Genomic DNA, 16,429 nt, shown 5'->3' on the forward strand with positions numbered 1-16,429 from the left:
CTCATGTAGCAAGAGATTGGATATATTCTCTATCACATTGCCCCTTTAAAAGGTTTTATCGTGGACCTGACCTTAACCATCAGAGCCTGTGATGTGCTGGATTCTAAGAGCTGGACGATGAGCAGTGAACAAACATAGCATCTGTCTGAATAATAAGTATTATTGTGGTTGAAATGCAGTGGTACTTCTAGTCATATAGCTGTGCAGGTGTGTATAAATAACACAAAATACATCACGTCATATCCTCTTAAAATGGGTCTGGGGGTGAAGAGAGGAGCTGTGAGTTCTGAGGAGCTTTTAAAACTGAGAAGAGACAGCAACACAGAGAGGACAAGACATTCCAAAGAGAAGTAGAACTGAGCTCTGAGGAGAACAACACACTCACACACTCAGTGGACTGGATTTTGGGTGAACATCAGTGAAGCTGGAGTTCAGTTCAGGATGAAGACCCTCCTCATCTTCACCTTCTTCCTGATCTCAGGTCAGTTTTTCTGCTGTAAACTGAAGACTTTTTGTGTTTAACTTTAAGATTCTTTTACACAGAAACATATTCAGATTTTACATCTCTAAATGTGTGGTATCTGAGAGAATTTATTGGAATTACAGAAGGTGATGTGCTATTTTAAATTTGATTGGCAGGTCCAGTGGGTTGCTTCGATGTGACTGGCTATACCGGAGGAAGTGTCTGGATGCAGTCTAAACATCAGTATTATGGAAACCATGAAACATATTTCTGTAAGAAGGGAAAAGATGAGTGTATAAATGTACAAACACAGTACACATGGGTTCATAAAGAGAGACTTTCTGTATACTACTCTCTGGGATTTCTTATAGTATTCTACAGAAACCTGAGTTTACAGGACTCTGGATCATATCGGTGTGGAGAGACTGGAGTCATGATGTGGAACTGAAAGTGATCAGAGGTTAGGAACATCAATATCTAACTAATGATATTCATCATGAAATTCTGTATAAACTGAGATATTTCTGAAAGAATAAAGAGGTCATAAGGTCATTGAGAAACTCCACCTTAAATTATTAGACGATGTCATTTATTTTGTGTGATTGACAGATCCGTGTTGTTCTGGTCCAAGTGCTGTGACTGGTTTTCTGGGAGAGACCCTCACCATCAACTGTTCATCTCCAGATGAGTTTAAGACAGACATCAAGTTCTTCCACAAACAGGATGGTCATTATATTACTAAAATGATCACTACCACAGAGTCTCAGAGAAACAGATTCTCCTTCTCTGAAGACAGCTCTAAAGTTGTCAGTGTGAGAATCAGTGATGTGAGAGAAGAAGATGGAGGAGTTTATTACTGTGGAGTGTGGAATAAAGGGAACAATGTCAGTTATTACTCCCTCTTCTCAGAGATCCAGCTGCAGGTCACTGGTGAGAGACATGGTCTTTTCCTATTGGTCAGAGAGTCCTGAGTGTTTTTCTGATTGTAAGATGATTTAGAGCCTTTTTGTTTTTCATGTTTGTCAAAAATATCTAAAACTCCATAATGTTATTATTGGGGAAATGTGTTTAGTGTAAATCTATAATGAGCATCATTTGAACAACACACTGAGTGTGAGGGTCATCTTCAGACCACAGAGAACAGGGCAGTAACAGAGTCTGAGATCAGATTGTCTGCCTGGGTTTTATCAGATGTTTCTAGTGTGTGTGTGTGTGTGTGTGTGTGTGTCCACATATGAATGTACAGAATTACTAAAGATTTTACTGTGTTTTTATGTGTTTTAATGTATAAAACATCTACTGCTCCCAGAGAGACCACCCACAACTATGAACCAAACAGCAGCTTCAACTGATGAAGAACATCACAGTAAGAACTCAGTCATTATTCAGAACTCCCTCTTCACTCTATTTTCATGTTAAATGTGAACAGACAGTGGTTCAGTGTTTAGACTCCACTCCAGGAACTTGACTCGATGTGGAAGTGATGTGGAAGTGGAGGGTTCTTGTTTTGATTGAGAAGGTGTGTGTGATAAAGTTGATCCTGGTCTGTTCTTTCTGTCTCTCAGCTCCAGGTCCCTCCACTTTCTTCGTCATCATCATAATCATCATCATCATAATCACTGTGTGTGTGACTCTGCTGCTGATCGTGGGATCAGCTCTGATCTTCTACAAACTGAGATGGAAGAAAACACAAGGTCCTCTACACACAGAGACTCACTCACATAAACAACACGGTCAGAAATCATTCAGGGATTATTCAGGGGTTTGGTGTGACATAATAATCTCAAAGAAAGTGACAGAAATGACTGAAATTCTTTAATCTACAGCTGAGATCAGAGGAGATCTATCTGAGATTACTGCTGAACAGTAGATAGTAGAGACCTGGAATAGTTTCTCACATCTGGTTAATGCCACAGACTCCCTCTAGTGGAGAATTAATGAAAAGAACATTTGTCTGACTGCAGTTTCTCTCTTTCTGTAGACTCAGCTTCTATCAGCCGTCCATCAGAAACAAAGGACAGAGTAAGTGAAGAGGGGTGATGACGTTAAAGAGAGAACTGTACAAAAAAAAAAAGGGAAATTTTATTTAAATATAGTGTGTACAGTAGAGAGATTCATTACTTAAACAATGTTTATCTCAGTTAATGCACAATGACCAAATTAATATTATCCTTTCATGATTTTCTGTGTCTAAGCTCTGAGCTATAGATCAGACATGCTTTAATCTGATACAGAATTTGTTGATGTTGGAACTGTATATTGGCGCTGTCCAAAGAAAAATCTGTCTCCAATATGATAACTTTACAGGAGAAGAATAAAAAACTTCAGTGAAAGTTAATGTTAAACATTTTATTCCAAGTAATTTTAGAGCATTTCTATTGGTCGTTTTGCCATGAAATTTTCTGACAGTGTGAAGGACAGCTGTTTTGTTCAAATGATATGATAAACTAAAAATCCACTGGAGATATATGTTTTAGATTGGACAGCGATGACATGGCAGGCAGTTATGTGAACTGAAGTTTACAGAAGATCTTATTTTGTGTGTTGCTCATATTTCAGGTTCATAAAGATTATGAAACTGAAGATGGGGATAACATGAATATGGGTCCAATCCAGCACAGTCTAAACCCCAACACCAACCAATCAGATTCAGTCTACCAGAGTCTAAACCACAACACCAACCAATCAGATCTGGATTCCTGAAAGGAATCTTAGAACAAGAAGCTTTTTATGTGGTCGAGTGAGGATCACACTGAACACTCTTTCTCCATTAAGACGACACATCTTAACACTAAGATGTTTTTAGGAAACTGAGCCTAGTTTAACAGATTCAGTTTAACAGAGACTAAACCCCAAATCAGAATTAGGATTAAAGCTCCTTCACATTAACTTTGTAGAACCAAGTGTCTTCTTGTGATCTGTTCATTAAACGCAGTGATGGAGTTGAGACGTAGATTGAATTGTAAATCGAGAGCTTTGCTTTTCTGCTCAGCTCTCTCTTCACCACAACGGACCGGTACAGAGCCCGCATTACTGCTGACGCTGCACCGATCCGCCTGTCAATCTCACGCTCCATCTTTCCCTCACTCGTGAATAAGACCACGAGGTATTTAAACTCCTCCACTTGAGGCAGGATCTCACTTCCAACCTGGAGAGAGCACTCCACACTTTTCCGACTGAGTACCATGGACTCGGACTTGGAGGTGCTGATCCTCATCCCTACCGCCTCTCACTCAGCTGCAAATTGGAGGTCCCAGCTCGATGAAGCCAACAAGACCACATCATCCGCAAAAAGCAGATTTGGAATCCTAAGACCACCAAACCAGACACCTTCCACCACTTGGCTACGCCGAGAAATTCTGTCCATAAAAGTTATGAACAGAACCGGTGACAACGGGCAGCCCTGACGGAGTCCAACTCCAACTGGAAATCAGTCGTACTTACTGCCAGCCATACAAACTAGACTCCTGCTCTGTTTATACGGGGACTGGATGGCTCGTAGCAAAGAGCCCAGTACCCCATACTCCCCGAGCACCCCCCACAGAATACCTCGAGGGACGCGGTCGAATGCCTTCTCCAGATCCACACAACACATGTAGACTGGTTGAGCAAACTTTTACGCACCCTCCAGGATCCTAGCGACGGTAAAGAGCTGGTCCTGTGTTCCACGACCGGGGCAGAATCCGCATTGTTCCTCCTGTATCCGAGGTTAGGTTCAACTATCAGTCGGACTCTCTTCTCCAGTACCCCCGGATAGACCCTACCGGGGATATACCCTTCAGTTCAAATCTGTATGTCCACAGTGTCCACAGTGAAACATTCACTGTTCAGAATTTAAGATTAAAGGACTTTCCTCAAATTTCCAATTCCAAAAGAGTCCAATTTTTGTGCATGGCAAAAACCACACGTAAATCCTGAAAACAAACACATGTATGTAAGTCCAAAACCGACTCACTGCAATGCTGCTTAAGATTTTATATTAGAATCTATTCTATTTTCTGCATGGGATGAATGGATATGATGAGTGTCAATTTTTGTTTTCAACTGTTCAGTTATTCGAAAATCTGCTCCAGCCTGTGCTGTAACAAAAAAAAAAAAAAAAAAAAAAAAAAAAAACCCTTGACCAACTGCAGGGAGTTTTGCACAATACCCAATAAACCAGTTTTGTATTGTAGTGCTGTTGAGGCTAGCTTACATGCAAGTTGCAGTTAGCATGGGAGATGTTTAGGTATCATTTAAGGTTTTCAACCTAATCATAAACCTAACAACATAACTAATTTTATTATATGAGAGATTAAACTATTCATTTCAATCAATCAGACCCCTGGAATGACATCTCTAACTGTGTAGGAAGCGTTGAAGGCAGGTCATTTTGTACAGTGCCAATTTTAAAAAACTGAATCTGCACACCTTTAGGTACTGACAGACAAGATGCTGGAGATAGACAATCTGGTGTTTCACCATCCGCAGAAAATGTGAAAAAGCGAACTGAATTTGATCTCCTGTCGACACGACAGGCTGAATATCTGATTCCTAAATCACGGCTCAGGAGTTATGAACATGGGGAGAAAGCTAGTCGGTTACTTGCTCATCATCTGTGGCAAAGAACTGCTAACCAATCCATGCCAGCAATTAATGATGATTTAGGACATATCCATAACGAGAGTCTTAAAATTAATTCCTGTTTTAAATGTTTCTACTAGTTATTATACACATCTGATTCAGGTTCTAATCCATCTGAGCTGGAGGATCCCTACCTTTAATCATGCGTTAGGCAGTTATTTCCTTGATTCTAAAGAAGGATAAAAAATCCTATGGATTGTAGTTCATATTGCCCCATTTCTTTATTAAAAACATATGCTAAAATTCTTGCCAAAGTCCTAGCTCACCATTTAGAAGGTGTCCTTCCCACTGTTATATCTCAGGATCAAATAGGTTTTATTAAAAATCTTTTTTTCTTTTTTAACATTAGACACCTACTGAATATCCTTTACACTCCCTCTCTGGTATGTCTGAAGTAGTGCTACGACTTGATGCAGAGAAGGCCTTCGAATGGGTGGAGTGGAACTACCTCTTTGATGTACTGGGACGGTTTGGGTTGGGCCCCAAATTCATATCATGGATAAAGATTATGTAGATTATGTATAAGCTCCCAATGACAGCAGTGCAAACTAATGTATATATACACCCATATGCAATTGCAATAGAATGACACACTATAGCTATGAGGCAAAATGTAGTAATTAAGGGAATTGTGTGTGCTGGGTTGGAACAGTCTCGCTTTATGCTGATGATATGTTATTATATATTTCGGATTTCCACTCAAGCATACCAAAATTAATGATCTTACTGACAGTAATATAGCCAGACTGTTCAGTAAGATCTCTGGCTATAAAATAAATTTTCAGAAAAAGTGAGCTAATTTGTCTTTGGCCTCCTTTGCATTTAACCTTTGCCTTAAAAAGTTTATATACCTTGGAATCTGGATCACACATGATTGTAATAATCTATACTTCACTAATTATCAACCTCTATTATCTCAGCTGAAACAAGATATGGTGCGATGGGCCCCCTACCTCTTCCTTTGATTGGCTGAATTAATACAGTAAAGATGAGTTTTTTTCCAAAATTCTTGTATATATTTAATATTTTTTTAATTAAATCATTTTTTTCTCAAATGAAAAAACTTAATATTGACCTTTATTTGGAACAATAAACCACCTCGAATAAAAGGCAAATACTGCAGAGAGGTCGGAGTTCGGGGGGTCTAGCACTTCCCAATTTTTTGTTCTACTACTGGGCAACAAATATAAAGACATTGTTGTATTGGATGATGAATGAAGGTACTGCCCCTGTGTGGATAACCTTACAGGAGTCATCTGTTTATTCTACTTCTCTAGCTGCATTTTTGTGTTCTGGATTGCCATTTACACAACCTATCGCTGCCTTCAGCTCAAGCCTTGTTGTCATATGCCCAGTCAAAATCTGGAATCAATTTAGGAGATCCTTTTCCCTGAGAGGTCTGTCACAGGCAGCCACAATTGTAAATCAATAATTGATGAAACATTTGCTATTTGGGCTAGAAGAGGAGACACTTTGTATCTTTAAAGTTGGACTGTTTTCCATTACCTCCTTTAACTTTTGCTAGAATCAGTCTTCAAGTACAAAGCTATAAGTATCATTTATAAAACCAAGAGACATGCCTCCTGTGCAGGATTTTGGGCCAGAAATGTCTGGTGTGACCGAGTCCATTTCCTTAGCTGAAGTCACAGAGCTGGTTAAACACAGGGGCAAGGCCCTGACTGGATGGGATTCATCCAAAATTGTGTAAGGCCTTCAGGTTTGTTGGGCTGTCTTAGCCGCACAAAAAGAACAGTAAATATATTACTTAACTGATCCATACCAGCCCCCTCCAGGGTGTATTCCCGCCTTGCGTCCAATGATTCCAGGTAGGCTCTGGACCCACCGTGACCCGGAATTGGATAAACGGTAACAGATAATGGATGAATGAATGGATGATCCATACCACAGACTCTCAGTGCAACAGATTCTCCATCTTTGAAGATAGAAGCTCTAAAGTTGTCTGTGTGGGAATCAGTGACTTGAAAAAAGATGAAGGACTTCAGAAACTCACTTGTGAGAGACATTAATTATCCATTTTAATATTTAATATTATTTTAGGTATTTCATTTATTTAATTACTTTAATTACATTTATTACTTTATTTGAATTAGATTTATTCTTTCAGTCATTTAAACTTATTGATCTTTATCTTAATTTTTATTTAATATTTTTCTCCTTTGTTTAATAATTTCATTTGTTGTTTTAAAATAATTCCTTGAACTATTTGACTATTTCTTTTATAATTATTACATTATATTATTATTTATTTTCTAGCTTTATTTATCCTTTACAACCCCATTTCCAGAAAACTTGGGCCACTGTGGAAAATGTAAATAATAACTAAAATCAATGATATGCAAGTCATTTAAATCCTATATTTAATTGATAATAGAACAAGAACTATATTGAAAACATTGGAACTGGGAAATTTTATTGTGTTTAAAAAGAATTTTGCCTATTTTGGATTTGATGCCAACAACACATACCCAAAAAGTTGGGATTGGGAAAATATACAGTTAAACCACGCTGTGAATAACTGCATTGGCAAACATAAAAAAATTATAAAGATATTGGACACCGCGACCCTGAAATGGACAAGCAGAAAAGAAGTTGATATGAGATGAGATATTGGATATAACCTATGGCTTTTTAATAAGAGATTAATATTATGGGATGTTTCTGTGCCTTGGTTTGTAGTAAGAGTTTATTCATTCATTCATTATCTGTAACCTCTTATCCAGTTCAGGGTCGCGGTGGGTCCAGAGCCTACCTGGAATCATTGGCACAAGGTGGGAATACACCCTTGAGGGGGCGCCTGTCCTTCACAGGGCAACACAGACACACACACTTTTGAGTCCCCCAGTGAAACCCACAAGGACACGGGGCGAACACACCAACTCTTCACAGACAGTCACCCGGAGCGGTAATCGAACCCACAACTTCCAGACCCCTGGAGCTGTGTGACTGCAACACTACCTGCTGCGCCACCGTGCTGCACCAGTAAGAGTTTAATATATACAAATACATATGTAAATATGGTATTTCTATTGCTTGAATTGTTGTACAAGATTAATATAAGCTGGAATTTCATCAAAAGACAGTAGGATACATAATATCAATATTTTGTATGACTTCAAATAATAACACAATCTGTGCAGCAACATTTGAGACACTTTCTCAGACTTAACATCTTCAATGTGGACCAGTGAAGTAGGAGTGTCTAACAGAGTGGACAGGGATTTTAAAAACTCCAGCAGCATTTCTGTGTCTGATCCATGGCACTAGTGCAACACAGAATGATCCACCACACAAATCATGTTTTGTTATGTGAGAGTCCATGGAACAACCAGGTGAGAAGAGGCAAACAAGTATGCAGTGCATCAAATGGACTACAGTGTGTAGGGGAGCTGATAAAATGAACAGTAAATTATTATACAACGTATGGGTACCTGATAAAATAGACATGAGAAAGTGTTTCTGAAGGAATGGCCCCTAGTAACCTTGTGCTCTATTCTCAGGCAGATTGGAATTTTATTTACACAAACTTGTTCTGAAGGCACAGAAAAATTTGTGGTTCAGAGAGACAACCAATCAAATTGTAGTGCAGGTGGGACTAAAAAATAAATAAGCAAATAATATATATATATATATATATATATATATATATATATATATTCTCCAGCATTGGAAAACTGTAGTTGTGCAGCTGAGAAACCTGGGGTAAACTTTCACCCCAGGTAAATTATTTGTCTTATTAGATTATATTAGATTATCTTATACAGCAAACTAATAGAATTCAAGTTAGCTGCTGTACCTTATAGTTAACAGTACTTTCATTAATGTCAGCTAGCAGTTTGAAGAGTCCATTTCACAGATGAATATAACTTTACTAGCTTGCTTTGGTGGAGAACCAATAAGTAAAAATGCAACTGAGAGATTAGTTAGCTGCAGCAACATTAGCTAATTGTAATGAATGTGAAATATCACATAATGCTATCTGGTATCTATGTTAGCTACTTGTTTACATGTAGTCCCATGCTAGGCAAACTTACACATACTATATGGGAGTTATTTATTTAGGTTTTAGGGCACCATAGCAAAGCCAGCTTAGATTATTTGTCCATATCATGCTACACAGTGTGGGGCTGTTTGGGAGTGCTGCTTTTGGGGCAGGAGTGCTACTTATAAGAAGCTTGCATAGAGAGTAATTTTGCCATTGGGCAGGTGTACAGTATAATGAAGTATGGCAGAATTGCCAAGAAAAAGCTATCTATCTATTGTTACACTTATATAGCGCCTTTCTAGATACCCAAGGACACTTTACAATCCACACTGCTCAGAACACTCAATGCACACACACTGGCAAGAAGCGGCAGCCAAACGCTCACAGCGTACTCTTGACCAGGAACCACCATCCACCTGGAGGACTGCATCAGGCACTAGGATTTCACCCAGGACAGAGTGCTAATCCATATCTGGGGTCACACACATTCACAGCAGGACAGTTATTAGACAGAAGCCAATTCAACTACCCTCCATGTTTTTTTGGACTGTGGGAGGAAACCAGAGACAACCCACGCAGACATGGGGATGTCTGCATGGGGAGAACATGGAAACTCCACCCAGATGGGACTTGAACCCAAGATCCCCGCGATGGGAGGCGAACGTGCTAACCACTAAGCCACCGTGCCACCGAAAAAGACTACAATGGACTAAAGAGTTAAGACACTGGACACTGGAAGATTGGAAAAATGTGTTGTGGACAGATGAGTCCAAGTTCCAGGACTTTGGGTCAAACAGACATTTGTGAGGAACAGAATCAGTGATTCAAGACCAATGCTTAATGCCATCTGTAAAGCATGGTGGAGGAAGCATGATTGGGATGCTTTGGAGGTGGTAAAATAGGATGTTTAAACATAGCACAAAAAGTAAGGAAATTTTTGTTTGGTAGATTATTTCTTTGTTGTAACAATGTTCCTTGGCAATAAATCTTATACCATTGGAGCCTGTTAATTTCCCTTTTAAATGGTGCCACATTTGTAAGGAACATGCATTTGTGGGATGAGCAGTAGAGCTGAGTATGTGGGTTACACTCATGAAAAACTTGCCAAATACTCTTGAGCTGTTGTGGGAGCAGCTTGACTGTACGGTACATGAAGGATGACTGCATCAAGCCTATCCATGTTGTGGGAGATGCTCCAGGAAGCATGGGGTGAAATCCCCTCAAACAATTGACAGCTAGAGTGCGTAGGCTCTTTAATGCTGTATTTGATGCAAAAGGTGGCTTTCTTGATGAAGGCAATATTTGAACTACAGTCATCTTTTCCATTAAATTCACAGTGATCTTAAACTTTTAAGCAGTAGTGTGTGTGTGTGTGTGTGTGTGTGTGTGTGTGTGTGTTTATATATAAACACAATTGTTTGACAACAATTGACAATTCAGAATTAATCTCAGAAGATTCAAAAGATTGGCTGTTGAGTTCACTCTTCACTGCACTATACAGAAATGGGGGAGAGGGTGTGTAGAGGAGAATGTCCAATGAAATTAGATTTCAGACTAAAAGGTAAATAAAAATTTTAGATGAGAACTAAATAAAAAATACTTATTTTAAGAAGAGGTCTATTATGTAATGTATTGTACATTTCATAAACAAATAAATATTAAATGATGTGTTATTTGTGATTTGAAAATAGAAAATCTCCATCTCCAAGCTCCATATGACGGTGTTGTCAGATAAAGCACATTCACATTTCCTCTCCCTCTCTGCTCCTACTGCTGCTCAAACTACTCTGGAATCATTTTACCACTGAAATCATTTGACACACAGCAAACAACACACTGCAGTATCCACCACTGTGTCAAATAATTGTGAGGAAGAAAATGTTAATATTCTTTCTTAAAAATACCTTATTCTTCCTCACAGTCATGTGACATGGGGCAAATACAGTGGTGTAGCATCAGATTTTACTAACTGTCACACCTGTCTCTGTGGACGCCTCGCTTCCTCCCTCACTTCATGCTGGATTACCACTTGAGTCTGTGAATTACTCTGTGGACTTCAGTTCCCATGGTTCAACGGATGGTCACATGACTCCATCAACCAATGGGAACTCTTTGGGGCGCTCCGGGTCACATGAGTTTTAACTTACATCTGTTTTGTATTTGACATAATCATTCAGTTACTATATAAACCTAGGCTTTCACATCTGCCACTTGCGAAGTATTGCTAACTCGTTGTTACTTTCTGAGCGAACCTTGTTTATGAAAGCCAACCCGTGTATGACCATTTCTTACGTTTTTCTTGACTGTGTTTTTGGATCCGGACTGCTATTGTTGCTATGTTGTGTTTTTGACCTCAGCCTGTACCTCACTATTCTTTGGATTGCCCTTTTTGTTGTGACTGCTCTCTCTTTACGGTGTGCTTTGCACGTTAACGTCTCTGAAGTAAAACTGTTCCTGCTAAAAACCCGCGAGCGTCTCTCCTGGTACATAGCCTGACACTAACAGTCTTCAATAAGCATAAATAACAATATCATGGCTGAAACGTACCTATGTTAGTTTCGCGTGCGAGTAAGAGCAGCTGCAACCTGCCGAGTGAATATATATATATCTGTCTGTCTGTGTAGGATATTTTATTTTGGTTGACACCAAGACCTCTCTCTCTCTCTCTCTCTCTATATATATATATATATATATGTATGTATGTATGTGTGTATGTGTGTGTGTGTGCTTTTGTATACTGCATTTATTTGTGTTTATATACACGTGGCATATCAACTGATTGCAAACATTTTCTAAACACTTTTTCCACTAAAAAAAGTTAAATAATCTTCTACTTCAATGCTTTGGTTCAGCATGCAGTTTTCCAAGCGGCCTTAGAGGCTAGGGGGCGCATATCAAGTTAAACGTAGTTAAATGTATGTTTTAGCGGGTGTGGTCTTTTAGTAGCATAGGTACGTTTCAGCCATGATATCAGGTTGATAAATAAAATATTTATATTAATTACATTGTAACAATCATAACATACAAAAGTTATTCTTGTGATTTTTATGGAACCATTAAAATAACAGATTCTTGGAAGTTGAAACATTTACATACATCCTACTTGTGGGGTGTTGGGGGTGTCACCTTGTCTCATAGGTCTCACCTTATCTCTCATGTTTCACTGCTTTAGAAAATACTGTGGCTGCTTCAGTGCACTGAATGAAAGTCGTAGCTAATGTTTATTACTACAGTATAATCACATTTAACTCACCTTTTCTCTGTGAAAAATGGGTCAGAATTTCTTTTTGTTGTTACTAAAAGTAAATAAATTCAAATTTGACCAAAACTACTTAATTTTTTTAGTCAAAAGACTAACACTAAAACAAAAAATCAGCTTCCAAAATTGACACTTGTTTGTTGCAAGACAACAACAACCTTTAAACTGCATTCTCATGTCCACCATGCACAACATTTCTGAAGTTTCTCTGTGGTTAACGCACTGTGGGCAATAGTGCTATAATTAACCAGGGCCCCGAGCCTCTCTGTTCTGTGGCCACTGGCTGGTTTAAAAAGGATGAGGAGCTAGATTCACTACATCCTGCCATCACAGCACAACATGTTGAAAGGTTTGTAGACACCTTTTCTTGTATAATGTCCACATTATACAATGTTGGTAATGTGAATGTAGCCAAAGAGACTGACAGAGAGCAAAACTCATGTATCAATGCAGCCTTGTGAGCTTTACCCCCTGGTCTTATGGTGCCATCGTAATGGAATTACTGCACATGCATTCAAATTTAACCCTAGCTAGCGGCCTTTCTTGCACAGATGTAAGCACTTTTTATTGAAGTGCACAATGAATATTTCAACACCATGCAACAAGAAATAAAAATAATAATCATAATTTAAATGAATAAATAAATATTGGCAAAGTCTTACCAGATTATACCAGGAATTTGTTGGGAGATGGTAAAGAAATTGAGTAAATTCCTAAACACAGTCATTTACAAGAAGTCCCTCTATAAACACAACAGAGTATAAATCTTCACAACACAATATACAATATTAATAACAATATACAATACATACAAATTGCTCAGTAATTATCTTCATCATAAAACACACAAAAACATGTAACATCAATGTATGCCTACACTGGGCTGGAAGCTGTACTTTTAGGGTAAATGTATTACATAGTGACCTTTAAGTGGATCTACTGCTAACGTCTTGGTATGAGATTCCACAGGACACCAGTGGTACAAGTGAAGCCTAATCAGCATTAGGCTGGGGATTTGATGTCTTGGTCAGTGCTAAAGTCATTTTAGTTGTCTAGATTTTTCAGTCAGTTTCCTAGGTTTGTTTTTTCCATTTGTGTTTCACAGATGCATTTTAAACCTTCATTGTTTCTGTACTGGACATGACCTTAACTACTGGTGCCAGTGTTCATCTGCATTCACAGTCAGCAAAACATGTGTGTTCACAAGAGAGAAAACACCTCATGCTTTGTCTTAAACCATTTGTGTGTGTGGTCAGTGATGCTAAAGGTAGGTGTGAACCTTCCACAGGAAAAGAAAGCAACCATAGATGAGAGAAGAGTCAACAGAGACACAGAGAATTTCCAAATAGAAGTAGAATTAGAAGTAGAAGTAGAACACTCACACAATCTTAAAGACAGTGGACTGGAGTTTGGGTGAACATCAGTGAAGTTGGAGCTCAGTTCAGGATGAAGACCCTCCTCATCTTCACCTTCTTCCTGATCTCAGGTCAGTTTTTCTGCTCCAAACTGAAGATGTTCTGTGCTTAAATGTATGATTCTTTTACACAGAAACATATGATTCAGATTTTACATCACAGCTGAAGGAGATTTAGTGCTGCAGGGATTTTGCTGCAGATCTGAGAGAATTTACTGGAATTATAGAAGGTGATCTGTTATTTTCAATTTTATTGGCAGGTCTGGTGGGCTGCTTCGATGTGTTTGGCTACTCAGAAGGAAGTGTTAGGATGGAGTGTAAATACCAAAAGAATGGAAACTATAGTAAATTTTTCTGTAAGAAGGGAACAGATGGGTGTATTAATGTACAAACACAAAACAATTGGGTTCATAAAGAGAGACTTTCTCTACATGACTCTCCTGGAGCTCTTACACTAATCTTCAGAAACCTGAGTTTACAGGACTCTGGATCATATCGGTGTGGAGAGACTGGAGGGTGGAGTCATGATGTGGAACTGAAAGTGAAGAGAGGTTAGAAACATCAGTATCTCACTAATGATATTCATCATGAAATTCTGTATAAACTGAGATATTTCTGAAAGAATAAAGAGGTCATAAGGTCATTGAGAAACTCCTTAAATTATTAGATGATATCATTTATTTTATATGATTGACAGATCTGTGTTGTTCGGGTCCAAGTGCTGTGACTGGTTTTCTGGGAGAGATTCTCACCATCAACTGTTCATCTCCAGAGGAGTTTAAGACGAACACCAAACACTTCTACAAAGAAGAGTGTCAATTTCTTACAGAAATTGTCAGTACCACATGGTCCCAGAGGAACAAGTTCTCCATCTCTGAAGACAGAAGCTCTAAAGTTGTCAGTGTGAAAATAAGTGAATTGAGAGAAGAAGATGGAGGAGTTTATTACTGTGGAGTGTTGATTTCAGGGAAGTCAGTCAGTTATTACTCCCTCTACACTGAGATGCAGCTGCAAGTAAATGGCAAGTTCAAGTTCTAATCCTGAGTCTGAGTTTCTTTCTTTCTTTTTTCTTCTCTTCAGTTATACTTTGCTCTCAGTTTTGTCCGCTCTTGTTCTTTGGTCCTGTTAATTACAAGTGTGTTGTATCTCACCTAGTTAGGAGGTGGTGTTGTCTTCGACACTACCAGGGTTTGACTGTTCCCCTAGGTGAGCCGTTACATTAATGTAGATTTCTTTGTATGTGGTAAATAATGTAATTAAAAAACTCTGACAATTTGGAGTCATCTCTATTTGAAAGACACAAGGCCCAAAACCAGTATTAGCTGGATGTGGTCTTCCAGAAACACTTCACAAACCCACTGTCTGTGAATACTGTTTTTACATCCAAAAAGTCTCACATAAATCTCACAAATGCACAGGGCAACCCAAATATGAGCAGGATCCAGAAACACTGCCACCATTTTGGAGCCCAAGTTAATTTAAGACTTACTGAGGTGAAGTGGAAAAGGGTCCTGTGTCTAACAAATCAAACTTAGAAATTATTTTGCAAATCATTTATGCTTTGAATTCCGGCACAGTTCAAAAGCCAACTTCTGTGATGGTGGATGGAGGGCATAAGTGCATGTCATGGGTGATTTTCACCATTAATGCTGAACAATATATGTTTTGGAGAAATATCCACACAATGTATTTTTTCAGGGAATACCTTACTGATTTCAGTCAGTCAAGGCCAGTCCACATTCTGCAGATTCTTAGTAAAAGAATCTGAGACTACTCCAGCCCTGTCACTCACAGAAACATAAAACAAAATAATTGAGACCCTGAGCTGAAATCCTACAACGAACAAAGTTTGTGTAAGTAAATAGTAAACTTTCAAAACTGCAGTGACTGATCTCCTCAGTTCCCAAACATATTCAAGATTTAAATGTTGCCTTTGTATTATTTTTAATTAAAAACAGGTTTTAAAAGTCATTTACAGGTTTACACATCATTGAATATTGTTTTATTTACGATTGCCAAATTATCTCAAACTGTTCAGGAAATGGAGTTTTAATTAAATAGTCCGGTGTGTTTATTTGATTGTAAGATGATTTAGAGCCTTTTTGTTTTTCATTCATTATCTGTAACCGCTTATCCGGTTCAGGGTCGCGGTGGGTCCAGAGCCTACCTGGAATCATTGCGCGCAAAGCGGGAATACACCCTGGAGGAGGCGCCAGTCCTTCACAGGGCAGCACAGACACACACACACACACCTACGGACACTTTTGAGTCGCCAATCCACCTACCAACGTGTGTTTTTGGACTGTGGGAGGAAACCGGAGCACCCGGAGGAAACCCACGTGGACACGGGGAGAACACACACCAACTCCTCACAGACAGTCACCCGGAGCGGGAATCGAACCCACAACCTCCAGGTCCCTGGAGCTGTGTAACTGCGACACTACCTGCTGCGCCACAGTGCCGCCCTTTTTGTTTTTCATGTTTGTCAAAAATATCTAAAACTCCATAATGTTATTATTGGGGAAATGTGTTTAGTGTAAATCTATAATGAGCATCATTTGAACAACACACTGAGTGTGAGGGTCATCTTCAGACCACAGAGAACAGGGCAGTAACAGAGTCTGAGATCAGTTTGTCTGTCTGGGTTTTATCAGGTGTTTCTAGTGT

At 38.9% G+C, this 16,429-nt stretch overlaps 1 protein-coding gene and 1 pseudogene across 1 annotated transcript; both read left to right on the forward strand.

Annotated features, from left to right (window-relative positions):
* The first annotated feature begins 441 nt into the window (after positions 1–441).
* LOC136677220 (polymeric immunoglobulin receptor-like) lies at positions 442–3,166 on the forward strand (annotated as a pseudogene).
* A 10,553-nt stretch (positions 3,167–13,719) lies between these two features.
* Positions 13,720–14,800, forward strand: LOC136677227 (polymeric immunoglobulin receptor-like). Its single transcript, XM_066654703.1, has 3 exons — positions 13,720–13,834; positions 14,023–14,313; positions 14,460–14,800. Exons 1-3 carry the CDS (start codon positions 13,795–13,797, stop codon positions 14,798–14,800), a joined length of 672 nt encoding a protein of 223 aa, XP_066510800.1. The 5' UTR covers positions 13,720–13,794.
* The last annotated feature ends 1,629 nt before the right edge of the window (positions 14,801–16,429 follow it).

Source organism: Hoplias malabaricus, chromosome 2, assembly GCF_029633855.1.
Source record: "Hoplias malabaricus isolate fHopMal1 chromosome 2, fHopMal1.hap1, whole genome shotgun sequence".
NCBI lineage: Eukaryota > Metazoa > Chordata > Actinopteri > Characiformes > Erythrinidae > Hoplias > Hoplias malabaricus.

Coding starts and splice junctions, on each gene's coding strand:
- LOC136677227 (XM_066654703.1), top strand. CDS start 13,795: ATGAAGACCCTCCTCATCTTCACCTTCTTCCTGATCTCAG. Junction 13,835..14,022: donor CACCTTCTTCCTGATCTCAG/GTCAGTTTTTCT, acceptor TTTTATTGGCAG/GTCTGGTGGGCTGCTTCGAT. Junction 14,314..14,459: donor GGAACTGAAAGTGAAGAGAG/GTTAGAAACATC, acceptor TATGATTGACAG/ATCTGTGTTGTTCGGGTCCA.